Source organism: Hemicordylus capensis, chromosome 17 (genome assembly GCF_027244095.1).
Source record: "Hemicordylus capensis ecotype Gifberg chromosome 17, rHemCap1.1.pri, whole genome shotgun sequence".
Taxonomy (NCBI): Eukaryota; Metazoa; Chordata; class Lepidosauria; order Squamata; family Cordylidae; genus Hemicordylus; species Hemicordylus capensis.
Genome location: NC_069673.1, coordinates 3,113,025 through 3,132,931, shown reverse-complemented (window position 1 = coordinate 3,132,931; position 19,907 = coordinate 3,113,025). Strand labels below are relative to the sequence as shown.

Genomic DNA, 19,907 nt, shown 5'->3' with positions numbered 1-19,907 from the left:
TCGACCCATTGCCCCTTCGACCCAATGCCCCTTTGACCCTTTGACCCAATGCCCCATTGCCCCTACGACCCATTGCCCCTACGACCCATTGCCCCATTGCCCCTTCGACCCATTGCCCCTTTGACCCATTGCCCCTTTGACCCAATGCCCCTTTGACCCAATGCCTCTTTGACCCAATGCCCCTTCGACCCATTGCCCCTTTGACCCAATGCCCCATTGCCCCTTTGACCCATTGACCCAATGCCCCTTTGACCCATTGCCCCTTTGACCCAATGCCCCATATCCCCTTTGACCCAATGCCCCATTGCCCCTTCGACCCATTGCCTCTTCGACCCATTGGCCCTTTGACCCAATGCCCCATTGGCACTTTGACCCAATGCCCCATTGCCCCAATGCCCCATTGCCCCAATGCCCCTTTGATCCATTGCCCCATTGACCCATATCCCCTTTGACCCAATGCCCCTTTGACCCAATGCCCCTTTGACCCAATGCCACATTGCCCCTTTGACCCAATGCCCCTTTGACCCAATGCCCCTTCGACCCAATGCCCCTTCGACCCAATGCCCCATTGCCCCTTCGACCCATTGCCCCTTGGACCCAATGCCCCTTCGAACCAATGCCCCTTTGACCCATTGCCCCTTTGACCAAATGCCCCATTGCCCCTTTGACCCAATGCCCCTTCAACCCATTGACCCAATGCTCCTTTGACCCAATGCCCCTTTGACCCATTGCCCCTTTGACCCAATGACCCTTTGACCCATTGCCCCATTGCCCCTTCAACGAATTGCCCCTTTGACCCAATGCCCCATTGCCCCTTTGACCCATTGCCCCTTTGACCCAATGCCCCTTCGACCCACTGCCCCATTGCCCCTTCGACCCACTGCCCATTGCCCCTTTGACCCATTGCCCCTTTGACCCATTGCCCCTTCGACCCAATGACCCTTTGACCCATTGCCCCATTGCCCCTTCAACGAATTGCCCCTTTGACCCAATGCCCCATTGCCCCTTTGACCCATTGCCCCATATCCCCTTTGACCCAATGCCCCATTGCCCCTTTGACCCAATGCCCCTTTGACCCAATGCCCCTTTGACCCAATGCCCCATTGCCCCTTTGACCCAATGCCCCATTGCCCCTTTGACCCAATGCCCCATTGCCCCTTTGACCCAATGCTCCTTCAACCCATTGACCCATTGCCCCTTCGACCCTTTGACCCAATGCCCCATATCCCCTTTGACCCATTGCCCCTACGACCCATTGCCCCATTGCCCCTTCGACCCATTGACCCTTTGACCTAATGCCCCATTGACCCATTGCCCCTTCGACCCATTGCCCCTTTGACCCATTGCCCCTTTGACCCAATACCCCTTTGCCCCTTCGACCCATTGACCCTTCGACCCAATGCCCCTTTGACACAATGCCCCATTGCCCCTTTGACCCAATGCCCCTTTGACCCAATGCCCCTTCAACCCATTGCCTCTTCGACCCAATGCCCCATTGCCCCTTTGACCCATTGACCCAATGCCCCTTCGACCCATTGCCTCATTGCCCCTTTGACCCAATGCCCCATTGGCCCTTCGACCCATTGCCCCATTGGCCCTTTGACCCAATGCCCCATTGCCCCAATGCCCCATTGCCCCTTCGACCCATTGCCCCATTGCCCCATTGACCCAATGCCCCTTTGCCCCAATGCCCCATTGACCCAATGCCCCTAAGACCCATTGCCCCTTCGACCCAATACCCCATTGCCTCATTGCCCCTTTGACCCAATGCTCCTTCGGCCCATTGCCCCTTCGACCCATTGCCCCTTTGACCCAATGCCCCATTGCCCCTTCGACCCATTGCCCCTTTGACCCAATGCCCCATTGTCCCTTTGACCCAATGCCCCTACGACCCACTGCCCCTTCGACCCATTGACCCTTTGACCTAATGCCCCATTGACCCATTGACCCATTGACCCTTCGATCCAATGCCCCATTGACCCAATGCCCCTACGACCCATTGCCCCTTCGACCCAATGCCCCATTGCCGCTTCGACCCATTTACCCTTTGACCTAATGCCCCATTGACCCATTGACCCTTCGACCCAATGCCCCTTTGACCTAATGCCCCATTGCCCCTTTGAGCCAATGAGCCTTTGACCCAATGCCCCTTAGACCCATTGCCCCTTAGACCCATTGCCCCATTGCCTCTTCGACCCATTGCCCCTTTGACCCAATGCCCCATTGACCCATTGACCCAATGCCCCTTCGACCCAATGCCCCATTGCCCCTTCGACCCAATGCCCCTTTGACCCAATGCCCCATTGCCCCTTCGACCCAATGCCCCTTCGACCCAATGCCCCATTGCCGCTTCGACCCATTTACCCTTTGACCTAATGCCCCTTTGACCCATTGCCCCTTCGACCCAATGCCCCTTTGCCCCATTGCCCCTTTGACCCAATGCCCCTTCGACCCATTGCCCCATTGCCCCTTTGACCCAATGCCCCTTCGACCCAATGCCCCATTGACCCAATGCCCCTTCGACCCATTGACCCAATGACCCATTGCCCCTTTGACCCATTGCCCCTTCAACCCAATGCCCCTTTGACCCAATGCCCCTTTGACCCAGGGGTGTAACTACTATTAGGCAAGGGGAGGCGGTTGCCTGAGGGTCCCTCTGCCTTGGGGGGCTTCCCAGAGACCCCTCACAGGACTCCCCATTGCCCCCTGCCCAGCCCCAGGTCCCCTCAGCCACTTGCCCTGTTCGCCCTCCTCTCTCCTGCTAGTCCTCCTGGCCGGCAATCGAAGCAGCAGGGCAGCTGCAAAGAGCTCCTTCTCTCCCCGCCTCTAGGCAGCATATTTCTAGGTATTTCTAGGCAGCATACTTATTTTGAAATATCAGACTTAAATCCTTGGGGGCCTGGGGGCTGCAGAGGCCCTGGACTTTGAGAGGGGGCCCCATTTTAAAATCTGGTCTCTGGGCCCACTCCAACCTTGCTACGCCCCTGCTGGCTCCAGCTTCCCTCCAACTTTCACATTCTAAGATTCTGTACAGTGTAAAATTTCAGCAATCATGGGCCTGAAAAGTGTGTGGCCAGAGACTGGTTTTAAATGAAGAAATTCTCCAGATGATAAATTCTACAAGTCCTACCTTTGCTTTACTAGCCCAATAGTAAAAAGGTAGATGGCCCCATTGATAAGAACATAAGAACAGCCCTGCTGGATCAGGCCCAAGGAAGCCCATTTAGTCCAGCATCCTGTTTCACCCAGTGGCCCACTAGATGCCTCCGTGGAGCCCACAGGCAAGAGCTGAAGGCAGGCCCTCTCTCCTGCTGTTGCTCCCCTGCAACTGGGATACAGAGGCATCTTGCCTCTGAGGCTGGAGGTGGCCTATAGCCACCAAACTAGTAGCCACTGATAGCTCTATCCTCCATGAATTTGTCTAAGTCCCCTTTAGAGCCATCCAAGCTGGTGGCCATCACCACATCCCATGGCAGAGAATGCCACAGATTAATCATACGCTGGGAGAAAAAGTTCTTCCTCTCGTTGCGCCTAAATTTCCCAACCTTCAGTTTCATGGGGTGACTCCCTGGTTCTAGTGTTGTGAGGGAGAGAAGAAATTATCTCCATCTACAGATTTCTCCAAGCAACCACAAGGCCACGATATGCGTATTTTCTGCTTTGGAAGGACATCTGATCCTTATACCTGAAAACAGTGACGTTTAAGCACAACAAAGACCTTATAGGGGAGGGGGCTTCACAGTTTCTCCATGTGTAGGGGGCTGTAGCTCAGTAGTAGTTTTTTGCTCGCCGACATCCAGGATCACTCCCTGGCAGCATCTCCAGGAAGGGCTGGGAAAGACCCCTGCCTGAAACCTTGGAGAGCTGCTGCCAGCCAGAGTTGGCAGTGTGGCCAGACCACTGTGCAGACTCCTCTGTTCCTGCCTAGGGCTGCTTAGAAGCAGTCATCCAGAGCAGTGATTCACGGAGAGACGCCACAGACCACCTCCTCTGAAGGCAAGCAGTCTTACGGTCTTTCTGTCGCCGCTCTGATGCACGCACTCGGTTGATCTCTGCCAAGGCGGAAGGACAATCTGCTAACCAAAAAGAGGCAAGGTCCGATCACTTCATCATGCCGCCTTCTCTGGGGTACTTTCGGCCTCAACGGATGTATTTCCCCTACTAACCACAGTAACCGTTCGCCGATAGCACACAACACACGGACACCGGTCCCTAGCCACACGGATAGTATCAAAACATTGGTGTTTTATTGAAAAGGTTAAATTACATCGCTGTACTGTATACACATCACACCAGGTAGTGTGCTACTTCATGGCAAGTTACAAAACATACCGCACTTAAAGAGTCACCTGCACAAATCTCACATACACACACGCCCCACTCACATACCCATCGGGGCAAGGATGCCGTGGAGTCTGATCGTGCGCCCCAAGGAAGAGTGGGGAGCAAAGGGGGTGCTCTTTCCCCTGTCATGAAAAGTGCTCGCAGAGTGAGAGAGAGAGAGAGGAAGGATGCAAAAGGAATGTGCGAGCGAGAGAGAATTTAAGACAACCGGCAACAGCATCAGTTCAAAAGCCAGCCCTGTGGCTCAGATGTGTCCCACTTTGACGTCCGAGGATTTTTGCTCCCCTTCCACCCACCAACTCCCTGCTGGGGAACGTCGTAGCGGATCCAAAGAGAGAATCCTTGCTGATGACCAGCAATAAAACGCCACAGGCTCCCCTCTTCCTAGGAGATTAAACAGGACAGGGTCCGATTAGTTGGAGTCTCCATGGGGCAATTCTGAGAGTAACGGAACCAGGCACGTTGCCATTCTTTCAGTGACTATAGGCACCAACAAGTTTCCAGGTTGACATATATCCCACTGGCAAGGGAACACCTCCGACTACAAGACCATCTTTTTTAAAAACAAACAAACCCAAAACTCTTCAGTATTATAGACTGTGTCTGAAATGTGCAACACATATGCGGTAACGGAATCAGAAGCAATAGCTCCAATTCTGATTCTGTTACCGACATATTTTGCACTATAATATTCAAGGGCTTTTGAAAAAAAATGGCCTTCTAGTAGGAGATGTTCTCTGCCAGTGGGTATATATAATACCAACTTGAAAAAAGCAGTAATGTGCCTGATTCCATTACCCTCAGAATCGGCCCCAAGGAGACAACAAAGGAAGCCTCCAACATTATCCGCAGTTAGAGAAATAGCATGAAAAGGTGACAATGCCCAAGGGGCACAGGGAAAGAGAGACCCAGATAACTGGGGGAGGAAAATACTCCCTACTCCTGCCTTCAAGGAGACAGCACTCCCTTCATATGCAGAGTAAAACCAGTTACTTCCCAGGTACTCCTTTTTTGTTTGAAAGGACTCCAGATCACCCTGCCTGCAACCACATCCAGGTCAAGCATCCCCTTCTTCGGGCTCCTGGGAGAGAACGCTTAACATCTGAGGATTAAAAAGGGTTTGGGGAAAGCTGGCCTCCTGAAACTATTAAAACCTCAGGAGAACGCCACTGGACAGACACTCAAGACCCAGATATTGATCGCTCCTCTTCCAGTCCTGCCCTTTAAGATATCTAGTTGTTAGATATCTAGATATTAAGATACCCTACAAACCTCCGGGTTCCACAGCGTCACCATAATCGGGTCCACAGGAGTCCTGTAGTGTCAGGAACCGAACTCGGTACCTTTTCAGGATAAGGCTTGAAAAGGAAAGGGCAGTGGCATATACCATACCCCACACTGCTGCTGCCATCCACAACCAGCCTGAAAACCTCACCAGCCATGCACGCAAAGAGCCAGCTGCATTTAGGGATTAGAGATGATCCAGGTGGGAAGAGGCATACTGCCTTTCGTTAGTGTTTCTGTTTAGTGATTTAGAATCTAGGACCCCTTCAGCCTGGCCATTTTTAGTGGTAAAGAAACGAGAAGCAACTATTTCCCCTCTAAAGCAGGGTGCCCTCAGAGGCTGCAGGACTACAACTCCCATCATCCACAGCGACTGAGGGGGGTGGAAGTTGTAGTCCAACAGACTCAGGGTTCAGCCGCCCAGCTCTAACTCCCAGCCGGCAGAAGCCATTCTGTCTTCCCCATTCACGCAGCCAGAGACGCTTGAGCACACAAAAGTGACCGCACAAAATGGACTTTAAACAGTGTTAGTAAAATGTACAAATCCAACGGGTCTATATACACCCAATAAATACTGGGGTGGGGACCCCAAACCAGTCAATTCAGTGGGGTTCTTTCCCATTCTCTACAAAATCCCATCACGTCATAATACAGTTTCTCAGGCCCTAAATTCATTGCCGGAGTTTCCAGTCCATCCCAACGCAAAACACGAGCGCCCCTTTCCCAAGAGGCAACAGAAACACAGGGAGGGTGTGTGTGTGTGTGTGTGTGTGTGTGGCCACTCCACCCCAAAAACCTTATTTACAACGCATCTGTACAGAAACGGGTCCCCTTCACTCCTGCCGCCACGGGGTCAGCAGAGGGGCTGGTCTAGAAAAATACACTGCCAGTTGATCTTTGGTGCAGTCGAGTCCTTAAAAAACACACAACGACAACAACAACAGCAGACACAACCGTGTGGAAATGAAGCGTCCGAGTGGGGCAACCGGCTCGGGTCCAGAGAAGCCACATCGCCATGCCCACAGCGTCTCCGTGGCCATATGGGAGTGGCGAGGGGGGAATGCCCCTTTTCCAGTCCATCTCCCCAAAGTGCATTGCAGTAAAGACACCAGCTCATCCCAGAGGACGATTTGGGGTGTTCTGGCCAGTGGCAACCCCGAGGCGCCGATCCGGTGCCGTGGCGGACAAGCTTGCCCTTCCTCTCCCCCGTCCAACCGCCATGGCCTTCCACCTCGCTGGCTGCCGCTCTGCGGAGGGTCGGGAAAGGGGAGCGGAGCCTCAGAAGCACCAGTGCGGCCGGCGGAGGCAGAAGGCACCTAAGGCGGAGAGGCAGATTCCGGCGGTGCGTTTCTGGGCACTTGCATCCTGGAAGGCTGGCGGGGAACGTGAATCCTGCAGCGTGAATCCTTCGCATAGAAAAAGAGGCCTGGACCCAACAGAAGGGAAAGAAAGCCTGCCGCCGACAGAGAGTTGAGCAGTGGTCCGGTATCCCGCCGCCTTCCTGGTTTCATCCGGCGCTTCCGGACTCGCGCCCAGCTGCCCAGACGGCATCTCACCGGACGATGTTAAGACAGAGGGGCGGCCGGGAGTGAAGCAAGAAGTCTGGCCTCAGGCCGAGCTTGCGCGCGGAAGTGTCCCGCGGGAACCGGGGTCAGAAGATGCCCTTGGCGATCTTGAGGCCCTTCTGCTTCATCCGGGGCAGCGTGGAGCTGGAGCCGTGCTTCACCTTGACGGCCTTGGAGAAGCCTCTCTTCTTGAGGACGAAGTCGTAGTTGGCGGCCGAGTTCATGGCGTAGAAGACGTTCGCGTTGTCGGGGATCTTCAGTTCTAGGAGGGAAGGGGGACAGAAAGCCGGGGTCAGCCGAAGGGCCTCGTGAGGGGGACACTGTTGGGCGTCGGCCACGGAAGTCTAGCTAGGGGTTCCCCACCTTAGGAAAGAAAGGAGGTGGACAAGGCTGCCTTCCTAAGGGGAGAGAAATCTTCCAATATTCCCACTGGTCAGGGAATGCTGTAACAGATCCCTGTGTGGAGCAGCGGGGTGGATCGGAAAACTTCCAAAAGCTCATCTGACTTGATGACCGACAAACGGAAGTACTTTTTCACACAACGCGTCATCAGCTTGTGGAATTCTCTGCCACAAGATGTGGCGACAGCCAACCACCTGGATGGCTTGAAGAGGGGTTGGGATAACTTCATGGAGGAGAAGTCTATCAAGGGCTACTTGTTGGAGGTCTATAAGCCACCTCCAGCCTCAAAGCCTCTGAGTACCAGTTGCAGGGGAATAAAAGCAGGAGGGAGGGCATGCCCTCAACTCCTGCCTGTAGGCTCCCAGCAGCATCTGGTGGGCCACTATGTGAAACAGGATGCTGGACTAGATGGGCCTTCTTGGGTCTGATCTAGCAGGGCTGTTATGTGAGACGAGTATCTGAAATGAGCCAGCTAGATGTTCGGCTCCAGGCCCAAGTACCTCTCTCTTCCGAGATGATCTGGATGAGTTCGTAGTCCTCTGGCCGGTCCCTGTCCAGATTGTGCTTGGCCATGGCCTTCCGGATCACCACGGGGGTTTTGTCTTGGCTAGTTACCTGGAGCGGAACACAAAAATTTCAAGCATTTACATCAGAATGCAGAATGTTCATGTTTCCTTAGAGCAACCAGTCGGAAAATATTAACACTGAAAGAACGTGAAGTCATTTTTGCTTGCATGTCTGATTTTTTTTTTTTTTTACATATCCCACTCTTCCTCCAAGCCCAAAGCGCTGCCCAGGGTTATATTTAAATGATTTTAATTGTTAATTGATTTTAACTGATGGAAAATGCCCCGAGCCATTTTTGGAAGGGTGGACTATAAATCAAATGAATAAATAAATAACATATTTATCTTCCCAACAATGCTGTGAGGTGGGTTAGGCTGAGAAGTGACTGGCCCAGAGTCACCCAGTGAGTTTCATGGCTTGGTGGGGATTCGAACTTGGATCTCCCCAGGCCTCGCCCAACACTCTAACCACATCACTATATGCCGGTTGTATGTTAATACCGGAGAACCCCATTACTCGTAGGGGGTCTGCTACTGCCACAAGTAATGGAACCATGAGTAATGGAACTCATTATTGCTATAGGAAAAGGGGAGTTCGATTTCAAAGTGGAAGGGAAACGGGGGGAAATGTCCAAAAACCATCAAAACAATTTTTCAAAAAATTACTGGGGCGTGCTCCGTGGGGTCTGTATGTGGCCAGGAATCCCCCGCCCCATGTGCCCCGAACCCCCCCCCCCCACCACCACCACAAAAAATAGTTTTTTTAAAGTCCATTTTTGGAAGGAAAAATGTTTTAGTTTTTATAATTCTTAGTTTTCCCACTTTTAAGATTTTAATTTGGAATTCTAAAAGCTAATTTTGATTGTGGTTCTAGCTTCGATTGTTTACTTGTTTAATTTGGTTAAATTTTAGTAGTCCGGTTTTATATGGCAACTGTTTTATAAACGTTGTGAGCGGAGGTTTTAGCTTTGACGTTAGTACATTAACCAGAGCAGTAATGTACTAGAGGGGCGGGGTATAAATGTTATAAATAAATGGAATGGAAAGGAAAGCAGCCACAAAATGGCAGGCGAATGTGACCTCCACAGTCACTTCCGGCCCTCTAGGAACTGCGAAGATGTGGGTTTTAACCCCTTTGCCTCTGCGGATACTGAAAATGGGTGTCAACAAGACACCCTGTGGAATGTACTAAAATGAAATGCAACAGTTCCTTCCCAACGGCCATAGAATGCCTTGGATTCCATTGGCCAATCCCTGTCATCCATTTCAGGATCTCCTGACACTAGTCCACCATAGGATTTGCACGCTGACACTCCCAGGTTCCCTCTCTAGCAGCAACTCCAGGCAGGGCTGGGAACCACTCCTGCCTGAAGCCCCGGAGAGCTGTTGCCGGTCTGTGTCGGCAACCCTGAGCTAGATGGGCCAAGGGTCAGCCTCGGCAGACAGCAGTTTCTTCTAAATTCCTGTGTAAGGAACTCACCAGGATGCTTTTGTACATGTTGCCGTTGTCCACGGCCAGGCTGACGCGGATGATGCAGCAGTCGTCCACCTGCTGGTTGTAGAGGGGCAGCGAGAGGGAGGAGTAGCTGGAGATGCCCGAGACGGAGCGCTTGTGGGTGCGCGAAGCCGTCACCGGGGTGGAGGAGACGGAGGATGACGAGGCACTGCTGGAACTGGAGCCAATGCCGGAGGTGTCCAGGGAGGAGAGCGAAGTGGATTCCCAGAACTGTGGAGAGGGAGGGCAGAGAGGGGAGGAAAGCAATGAATATAAACACACACACACACACACACTTCTGTGCTGCATTTAGTGCTCAGTGCAATGTTCCCTGTAACAGAGATTCCCAGCAGCTGTGGACTACAACTCCCATAATCCTCAGCCCAAGGCCACTGCAGCTAGGGATGCTGGGAATGGTAGTCAACAACCTCTGGGAATCCTTGTTAACAAGGGACACTGCTCAATAGTGCCTCCTTATGGTCAGAAGTGGAGCTGAGTCTCTGGACACTGGGAATTAAAAAATATATATTTTTGGAAATAAACAAAAAAATTATTTGATATACCGCTTTTCCTGAAGCGGTTCACACAGAAGAGAGTATTAAGATGACTGCTCCTTGTCCCCTCCCCAAAGGCTCACCATCTAAAAATGACTGGAAGCAGTTAGCAATAAAGAAGACCACTGGACAAAACACACACTACACAACAGAGTAAACCAATCAAAAACAAGTTAATAGGGCAAGAGCAGCCACATAGCAGTCAGAGACCCAGCAAGGCCATTTCTAGGCCACTCCACAAAAAAACACACAGACTCCTCCCATCTATAGACTCCTCCCATCTAAAACGCAGGCTCCTCCCACCTAGAGGAGGAGCTCCTCTAGGCTCCACCCCTTTGCCATTAACTCCACCCCCCTTTGCACCAGGTAAAAGCCTGCCCCCTAGAGGCGTCCCCAGGAAAAGCAAGTGCCTGTCCTGGATTCCTGCTGCCACCCAGCCCTCCCAGCCCTCCCCTGCCGTGCCCCAAAGCATAAGTCGGTCTCTCCCCCGACGCGGGGCGCACCTGCCACCTGGCCCCCTGGGCGCGAGTGGGGCCCAGCGAGCTGCTGTCTTGTACCTTCTTCTCCTGGCCGTCAGGGGACTCGGGGATGAAGCTGATGTGGATCTCTTCCACGTCGGAGCTGCTGGAGCCGGCCGAGGTGACGCTGACCGAGTCGGCCGCGTCCCCGCTGCAGACGTACGGCCCGCACTTCAGCTGGTCGAAGGACTTGGAGTGGGAGCTGCTGCTGCTGCTGGCGCTGGGCTCCGCGCTGGGCGCCTGCCGGCTGCCGGGAAGAACGAGGGACTGTGTCACTGGCAGGCAAGCAAAACGCGGCGCCCTTTGGGGGAAGATCCCATGCCCGAGAGCAAGGGAGGAAAAGTGCTCTGGGGGTCAAGGGAAAGCTGTGCCCTCGCGTCGGTCTCGACTCGTAGCGGCCACAGAGCCCTGTCGTTGTCTTCAGTAGAAGACCGGAGGAGTTAGCTGTTGCCTTCTCCTGCGCAGTCTGAGGTGGTGAGGCCTTTCAGCATCTTCCTAGATCACTGCTGCCCCATATCGGTGTTTCCCGTAGTCTGGAGAGGCACACAGTCTGGGAAATACCTCAACAGGGAGCCGAACCGGCAACCGAGATTCGAATCCGGCTTGCCAGGCAAGTCCTTTCCCGGCTGCGCCATTAGGTGGCTGCATAAGGGACGACGACAACTGGAATTCAACCCGGAACCACAGGACTTCAAGCTTCAGCCAGCTTATGTCTGAGGACTTCTTATGGTCAATGGCTTCAGCAGCAGATGCGTGAGGACTTTTCATAGAACCCAATTTTTAAACGCTCTTGTTAACTTTTACGCATTTCTATGAAGTACTATCAACTTGTATTAATAAAAATATCCATTTAGATGTTTATTGCGTGCGTGTGTGTGTGTGATATGTTTATTTCGTGCATACACACACACACACACACACACACACACTTAATCTAGGACAACATTATAGTTACTCCTGATCTTTTATATTACTTCAGCTACTTTCCAGATCACGATTATTCCGGTTTTTGTAAGGTGTAATACCAAGTCAGACATTGGTCCATCTATCTCAGTATTGTCTGCACTGGCTGGCAGCAACTTCTCCAAGGTTTCAGGCCAGAGGCTCTCCCAGCCCTACCAGGAGATGCTGCCAGGGATTGAACCTGGGACCTTCTGCAGGGAAAGCAGAGGCTCTATCACTGAGCTACAGTTCGGCCCCTTAAGGCAGGGGCAAGCCACCTTGGCTCTGCAGCTGTTGTCGAACTACAACTCCCATCATCCCTGGCTACAGCCAGGGATGATGGGAGTTCTAGTTCAGCAACAGCTGCAGAGTTAAGGTCACTCCCACCCCCGCCCTCTGCCCTAAGGGAAACATTTCACAGTGTTCCCATGTAGTCAGATGCAATCCAAGGTGGACCTTGCTTAGAAGTTGGATCCTTCCGCAGGCGAGGTGGATGCTCTGCTGCTGATCTACGGCCCCGCCCACTAAAGGAGGAGATCGTACAGTGGAAACCAAGATGGAAACCAAGATGGAAACCCTTGGAAACCAAGATGGAAACCCTTGGAAACCAAGATGGAAACCAAGGCAAACCCTTGGAAACCAAGATGGAAACCAAGATGGAAACCCTGCTTAGCGAAGAGGACCACTCATGCTGGCTACCACAAGGCCAGCTCTCCAGGTGGGAGTGGGAAAGACCACAAGTGAAGCTCTCCGCTGCATGCTCCGACTCGGTATAACCTATTATTGTTCTTCAAGCGATACCCCGCTTTGGTACAAAAAGTGCACTCAAAGATCGCGTCCCTTCCCCAGATTCCTGCGGACATCTCCAGCACCCCAAGTACCAGCATCTGCTCCACACCCTCTTCTGCCCAGCCCGTTTCTCGGGGCAGCCCTCTGACGTGCTACAAGTCCGTTTCCACCCAGAGCCCCCTTTGTCTCAGGGGTACTGGAGCAACTTTAGAGCTGGACTCAAAATCCCCGACCCCAGAGAAAATGGCAGGGTGGGACTCACTCGCTCCAGCGTTTAATGATGCCCGTGTTCTTCTTCGCCTTCAGAGTGTTGCTGGCCGATTCGGAGAGGGGCTCAATTTCGCAGGAGAAACCATAGCTGGGAAATCAGGAAGGAGAGTGCGTGAGCCAACATCTACTGCCCTCCAATCTGATTTCATCGATTGATTTTAGCATATTTGCATACTGCTTATTTGTTTTTACTACTTCACCCCGATGAAAAAGTTATTAAGAGAGTGGCCAGGTTTTGTTTTTTAATCTGCAAAACCCGATCTGATCTTCAGCAATACATTTCAGAAGTAGTAGTTTATAAATTTCTCTCTTCTCTCTCTCTCTCTTTTTAAAAAATTTTATTTACATGATGCATTGTTTGTATTTCTTTGTATATTGGTCTATGACCGTAATAAAGTTCTGTTCTTCTGTTTGTATACGACCCTGGGCCGTTTACAATAAAACAAGCCAGATTCAAAACAAAGCTCAAAACACTGAAACAATGAGAGAGGCAACACATCTAATTATAAGCCTGGGTGAATAAATGTGCCTTCACCGTCCCTTTTCAAAGAGAAGGGGAGGCTCTCATTTCAGCAGGGAGCGCATCCCAAAGCCTTGGGGAGGCAAGGGAGAAGGCTCATCTTGAAAACCCTTCACTCTCCCCTGCGGGGTTATAGTGGAATTCAATCAGTCATTGGGGCAGGGGGCGATAGGTGTTGTATTCCAACCAGGGACCAAATGTTGAGAGTCCCGGTCTTGGAGAGGCGCACACTGGATTCCACTTAACGCTCCAGATATGAGTGCAAAATCCAAGCCCATGTCTCCCAGTGTTTGTTTTTAAGGAGCAAAAAGGAAGTGGCTAGTCCTCAGGGTTTTGGAATTAGAGATGTAATAGGAAGTCCCTACAAAAGCACCTCCACCAGGGGTCAGAGGTCCTGCAGGTTAGAGGAAGACTGCAGGTTCGGTTAGGTGCATTCCTGTGAGCAACCCAGACTGGTTTGGGGCTCACCTCTCTGCCTCCGTGAGCCGATCTATGCTGTGGAACCAGGCCACAAAGTGATCCTCCTGGGTAAAGCTGTAGTTGTTGCAGGCGGACTGGAGCAGTTTAATCTGCGCAATGACTTCAAATTCCTGCAGAGACACAAGCGGAGAGACGTGGTGAGGCCCTGTGTGCCATCTGCCTGTCTGGGCTAACTTCTTGGTCTTGGACTACAACTCCCATCATCCCCAGCCACAAGGCCAGGGGTGACGGGGGTTAGGAACTTAGGAGCTAAGGGGGCAAGTCATGCTTGCTACCACAAGACCAGCTCTGACCGTGGAAGCCCTCGGTTTTAATGAGACTGTGCTGCGATTCGGACGCCGAATCGCATTTCGGCACACCCCCCAACCCCTTGATGAGTCATGAGGCTTGCCCTACATACCCTCGAACCGTAACAATTTCTGAGCTGAAAGGCACCATCACTACCCTGGGAACCCTGTTTGACTCAGGGGATCCCCCTCCCTGGGCGCCCCCACCCCACATCTCACCTTCCGCCTTTTTTCAAAGTTGATCAGGCCACCCTAAAAGAGAAAAGGCAGACGTTAAGTCAACGAGACAGAATGTTTGTGCGCTCAGACAGTTAACAGACAAGCAGGTGGATGGAAGTTATGGGACTCTGTGGCGGGTTGGGCAGGGGAGGAGGGCTTGGTCAAACATGTCTCTGCTTGAAGAACTCTCCTTCAAGACCATCACAAGCCCCTAAGGGAGAAAGGTAGGGAAAACTCTTTGTTTTCTCAACTGCCATTCTACAGTAGCGCGTTTCTAAGGGTTTGAAAAGGAGCTGAGACTGAGCACCATCCACGCCCATCCCTCCAAAAACCCAGAAAACGTGAAAAATTACAAGTTGCATATGACGTTAGACCCAAGTTGGAGCAGGCTTTGAGGCTAACTTGTATTTTTCCCACTTTGCACAGCCACAGGCTCGAGTAACACTTTTGCACGCCAGGGAGGTACCACCCAATTGCGCTACAGGTCAATCCTTGTAGCTGTGGGACTCGCAGAACTGAAGCCAAGGTGGAGGTGCGCATAACGAAGGGGTCACACCGATTTCAGAGACACCACACTTGGCAAACGCTTGCAAACAGCTTGAGCAGCAGCAAGTCAGCGGCGGAAGCCAACACACCCCGTTTTGCACCAATGTCCCATCTTTCCTGAATCGAGTTCGCAGGAAAGCGGATCTGCACGTCAGCGGCAGAAACCGCTCACACGCAGCTCCAATGGTGGTATCACCGGCTTCAGCCAAAGAGCGCCCCTCAGCTCTTTTGAAGCAGACTGCGTGTCGTTTATTAAAATGCTTGGTTTCATTTTCAAATGAAATTCTTCGTTTCATTTTTAAAAAATGCTTCCTTTAATAAGCCATGCCCGCAGTGCTTGAAATTAAGAACAAGGCCAACAGGCCTGCCTGAAACATGGGGGGGGGGGGGAACCAATGGAGTGAATCCGCATCCAAGTTGCCAGTTGGTGGTGTTTGTTATTTCAAATGCAAGAGAAAGCTTTACTCTGCCCACTGGGGAAATAGGTGCTGCAGCTTAGGCGTTTTGGTGAACATAGGAAGCTGCCATATACTGAGTCAGACCATTGGTCTGTCTAGCTTAGCATTGTCTTCACAGACTGGCAGCGGCTTTTCCAAGGTTGCAGGCAGGAGTCTCTCTCAGCCCTATCTTGGAGATGCTACCAGGGAGGGAACTAAGAACCTAGATGCTCTTCCCAGAGCGACTCCATCCCCGAAGGGGAATCTCTTCCAGTGCTGCTCACACATCAAGTCTCCCATTCATATGCAACCAGGGTGGGCCCTGCTTAGCTAAGGGGACAAGTCATGCTTTCATTTCCTTTCACACACCCTGAAACTCTTTAATACAGATCTCTTGGTATTAATCTCTTCCTTTTTAAAATTCAATTTATATAAGGTGATACGGAAGCCTTGTTTGGTGTGGATTTCTTCCCAGCCATGACTTTTGTTATATATATATAGACAAGACAGTATATGCAGTTGCTGATACAAAGCTTTAAACTTCAAAATAAAATTCAGTAAGCCAGGGGACCTCCCACATAGGCCCCCAGCTGTTGCTGGATAACAACTCCTATCATCCCCAACCATCGTAGCTGGGGATGATGGGAGTTGTAGTTCAGCAACATCTGGAGGGCCATGGGTAGAGTATTCGTTTTCCATGGCATTTTGGCCAAGTAAAATTAAAGCTTTGTTATTTCTATTCTAAATGTTAGAATTAGAATTCTATATTTCAGTGCTATGGGGCCTTCTAAGCTGCGCTCAGCATGTCTGGTCTTGTGGTAGTAGCAAGCATGACTTGTCCTCTTAGCTAAGCAGGGTCTGCTCTGGTTGCATATGAATGGGAGACTTGATGTGTGAGCACTGGAAGAGATTCCCCTTAAGGGATGGAGCCGCTCTGGAAGGAGCATCTAGGTCCCAAGGTCCCTCTCTGGCGGCATCTCCAAGACAGGGCTGAGAGAGACCTGTCTGCAACAGCCGCTGCCAGTCTGTGAAGACGATACTGAGCTAGATGGACCAATGGTCTGACTCAGTATATGGCAGCTTCCTGTGTTCCTATGTAATCTGGTCCCGACTGTAGAATCCCAAAGGCAAAAACTAGCTCCCAAACTTGACTTCTCAAGAAAACAACCGGCGTCCACTAGGGGGCACCACGACTCCACATGCAGAGCTGGGTGACCGACTTCCACTATGACAGGTCTGCTCAGCTGGGCGCCACACAGTTGTTTTTGGACTACAACTCCCATAATCCCCAGCCACTGCGGCCAACAGCCAGGAATTCTGGGAATTGTAGCCCTGCACGATGGCAACCTTTTGAGATGTTTGTTGGACAAAAACATCGGGGGGGGGAGAGCAACTTCCTGGATCCAACGGGTGGGGCAGGAAAGCGAAGCGAAGGAAAGACGACCCGCCAGATCCGAAGCGAGGGTCAGCGGTACCTACATCCAGGTAGCCCTTCATGGCTGTGTCCAGCATCACCAAGTCCGTGAGGAAGGTGCCCAAATACGGGATGGTACCTTGCATGACACCCTGGAAGGCGAGAAAAGGAGGGTCAAGGCGAGAAAGGAACAGCCAAAGCATCGCGGGAGTTGCAGTCCTTGTGGGATGATGGGAGCCGAGTCCGAGATCCAAGTCCGAGATCCCCTCCTGGCAGATGGCCTTCAGCAGGGCAGCAAAAACTACCCTGTTGAGGCAAGGTCTCTACCTCTGTTAAAATGGCTGGGTTTTGTTTGTATTCTGCTGTGTGCATTTATTTATTATAATTATAATTATTAACATCAGATAGACACCCGCAACAATCACTGGAGGGGTGCTGTGCTGGGGATGAAGAGGGCCAGTTGCTCTCCTCCTGCTAAATATAAGATAATTGCCAAGTTAGCAGAGGTTATGCTCCCTGGTTAGATTAATGTATTCTTTATGTAAAGGCAAGCTGCCATAAGTGTCTATCTGGGCAGAAAGACGAGGCATGCATTAGCAAAATGAAACATACAGGGAGGGGCTACGCAGCTCAGTTGACTCAGCATTGTGCTTGGCGTGCAGAGGTGCCAACCTCCAACATGTCCAGCTGAAAGCATCTCAGGTTTCAGGGCTGGAAAAAACCCCAGCCTGAAACTCCAGAGAGCTGCTGCCAGTCAGAGCACACGATACAAGCCCAGCTCAACCAATGAACTGACTCGGGTGAGTAGCATCCAGCGAAGTCCTTTTGAAATTGACGTGGTTTGTCATGTCTCATTTCTTGAAGTCATGTTAAGTCATGACTAACCTAGGTCTGGATCCTGCCCACCGTGGGCAGAGGTTATGGGAACGGGCCACAGCTGAGTGCCTACTGCATGCAAGATCTAGGATCAATTCCTGATATTTTTTGTTTGAGAGAGACCTCAGAGGTCTCTCTCTCTCTCTGCCCAGGTCCTTTGCAGAGACGCTGCCATTCAGAGTAGACAATACTGGATTAAATGTACTAATGGTCTGACTCAACAGGAGGCAGCTTCTTAGGAACACAGAGTGAGACCAGCCACTCACCATCTCTCGCTGCTGCTGCTGCCGTTTCTGAGCTCTCTTTGGGTTGATCTCTAGGGTGGCAAACTTGGACGTCCCCTCCTGGATGTTCAGGGAAAGGAAAGGAAAAGGGGAAAGGGAATAATTACAACAGCAGCAGCAGCAACAAATATTTATACACCGCTTTTAAACAAACAAACAAAAAGTTTCCAAAGCAGTTTACACAGAGAAATAATACATAAATATTATGCATACATAAATACATAACCCCTGCTAACTTGGCAAAGGAGGCGCCTTTTAACGTGGTGATTCTCTTTTATTTAGCAGGAGGAGAGTAACTGGCCCTCTCCACCCCCAGCACAGGATCCCTTCAGGGAGAGGAGATCTGGTCTTGTGGTAGCAAGCATGACTTGTCCCCTTAGCTAAGCAGGGTCCACCCTGGTTGCATATGAATGGGAGACTTGATGTGTGAGCACTGCAAGATATTCCCCTCATCAGGGGATGGAGCCGCTCTGGGAAGAGCATCTAGGGTCCAAATTCCCTCCCTGGCAGCATTTCCAAGATAGGGCTGAGAGAGAGACTCCTGCCGGCAACCTGGGAGAAGCCGCTGCCAGTCTGGGTAGACAATACTGAGCTAGATAGACCTATGGTCTGACTCAGTATATGGCAGTTTCCTATGTTCCTATGTCTGCTGCTGGTGTATATCTTATGTTTCTTTTTAGACTGTGAACCCTTTGGGGACAGGGAGCCATCTTATTTTCTTGCTATTTATCTGTGTAAACCACCCTGAGCCATTTTTGGAAAGGCGGTATAGAAATCGAATGAATGAATGAATGAATGAATGAATGAATGAATGAAAATAATTAAGATGGATCCTTGTCCCTGAAGGGCTCACAATCTAAAACAAAACACAGTATAGACCCCAGCAACAGCCACTGGAGGGGTGCTGTGCTGGGGATGGAGAGGGTCAGTTGCTCTCCCCCTGCTCAATAAAGAGAATCGCCACGTTAAAAAGGTGCCTCTTTGCCCAATTAGCAGGGCAACTAAAAAGGAATCCGCACACACCACTTCCCAGCAAGTGGCTTTGATGAACCAGAATAGACGAAATTGGTGCCCATAACCACTGCTTCCTATTCTATTAAGTTAAGGTGGCAAATTGAAATGGGGGATCTACGCGTTATGGGAACAGGTGGACCCTAGATCCAGAAGACAGCACTAGGAACAGAGGAAGCTGCCATATACTGAGTCAGACCCTTGGTCCATCTCGCTCAGTATTGTCTACCCAGACTGGCAGCGGCTTCTCCAAGGTTGCAGGTGGGAATCTCTCTCAGCCTTTTCTTGGAGATGCTGCCAGGGAGGGAACTGGGAACCTCAGATGCTCTTCCCAGAGCGGCCCCCTCCCCTGAGGGGAAGATCTTCCAGTGCTCACATGTGTAATCTCCCATTCAAATGCAACCAGGGTGGACCCTGCTTAGCAAAGGGGACACGTCATGCTTGCTGACACATAAATCTCCTCTCTGTTGTGTATCCTCCAGCTGACCATTTCTGATCCAGGAATCGCCTTTATTTCAGATTTTGTGCCACAATCGGGCCTTCTGGAAACTGAGGATTTACCTACAAGACCGTAATTCAGGGTGTGACCTCCCCCCGCCTCCTCATGATGGGGAGGAGAGCTGATCTTGTGGTACTGAGCATGAATCGTCCCCTTTGCTAAGACAGGTCTTCCTTGGTTTGCATTCAGATGGGAGACCATGTGTGAGTGCTGTAAGGTATTCCCCTTAGGGGATAGGGCTGCTTTGCGTGTAGGTCCCAGGTTCCATCCCTGGCAGCATCTCCAGTTAAGGCTGGGAAAGACCCATGCCTGAAACCTTGGAGAGCTGCTGCCAGTCAGTGTAGACAATCCTGACCTAGATGGACCAAGGGTCTGACTCGGTCGGTGGCAGCTTCCTATCGTCCTATATGGCAACTATCATCCAAAATTCTCTTTCTCTACATCAAGGATAAAAAAAATTCCTCAATGAGTATATGCAAAAACAGAGATGCTTTACAAGGGCATGTGGCTGCATGATATGAGAACATCCGCCTCCCTTATCTGTTGACACTGCAGAAGTTCCTAAAAAATCAGATTCTAGGAAAAAGCACCACCAAGCTGCAGAG

At 51.3% G+C, this 19,907-nt stretch overlaps 1 protein-coding gene across 5 annotated transcripts in view; it reads right to left on the bottom strand.

Moving 5' to 3' along the window:
• Positions 1-4,225: 4,225 nt before the first annotated feature.
• The window catches only part of RALGDS (ral guanine nucleotide dissociation stimulator), a 125,438-nt gene continuing 109,756 nt past the window's right edge, over positions 4,226-19,907 (bottom strand). For 4 of the 5 annotated variants that reach the window (XM_053282226.1, XM_053282225.1, XM_053282223.1 and 1 more), the window contains exons 10-18: positions 17,775-17,852; positions 16,698-16,784; positions 14,236-14,268; positions 13,718-13,839; positions 12,722-12,817; positions 10,714-10,975; positions 9,642-9,887; positions 8,096-8,210; positions 4,226-7,455 (exon numbers count right to left, since the gene is read on the bottom strand). In XM_053282226.1, the coding sequence (XP_053138201.1) occupies positions 7,280-7,455; positions 8,096-8,210; positions 9,642-9,887; positions 10,714-10,975; positions 12,722-12,817; positions 13,718-13,839; positions 14,236-14,268; positions 16,698-16,784; positions 17,775-17,852 (1,215 nt within the window). In that variant the 3' untranslated portion in view covers positions 4,226-7,279. The remainder of the gene's footprint in view (positions 7,456-8,095; positions 8,211-9,641; positions 9,888-10,713; positions 10,976-12,721; positions 12,818-13,717; positions 13,840-14,235; positions 14,269-16,697; positions 16,785-17,774; positions 17,853-19,907) is intronic. The other variant, XM_053282224.1, reaches the window with a different exon arrangement.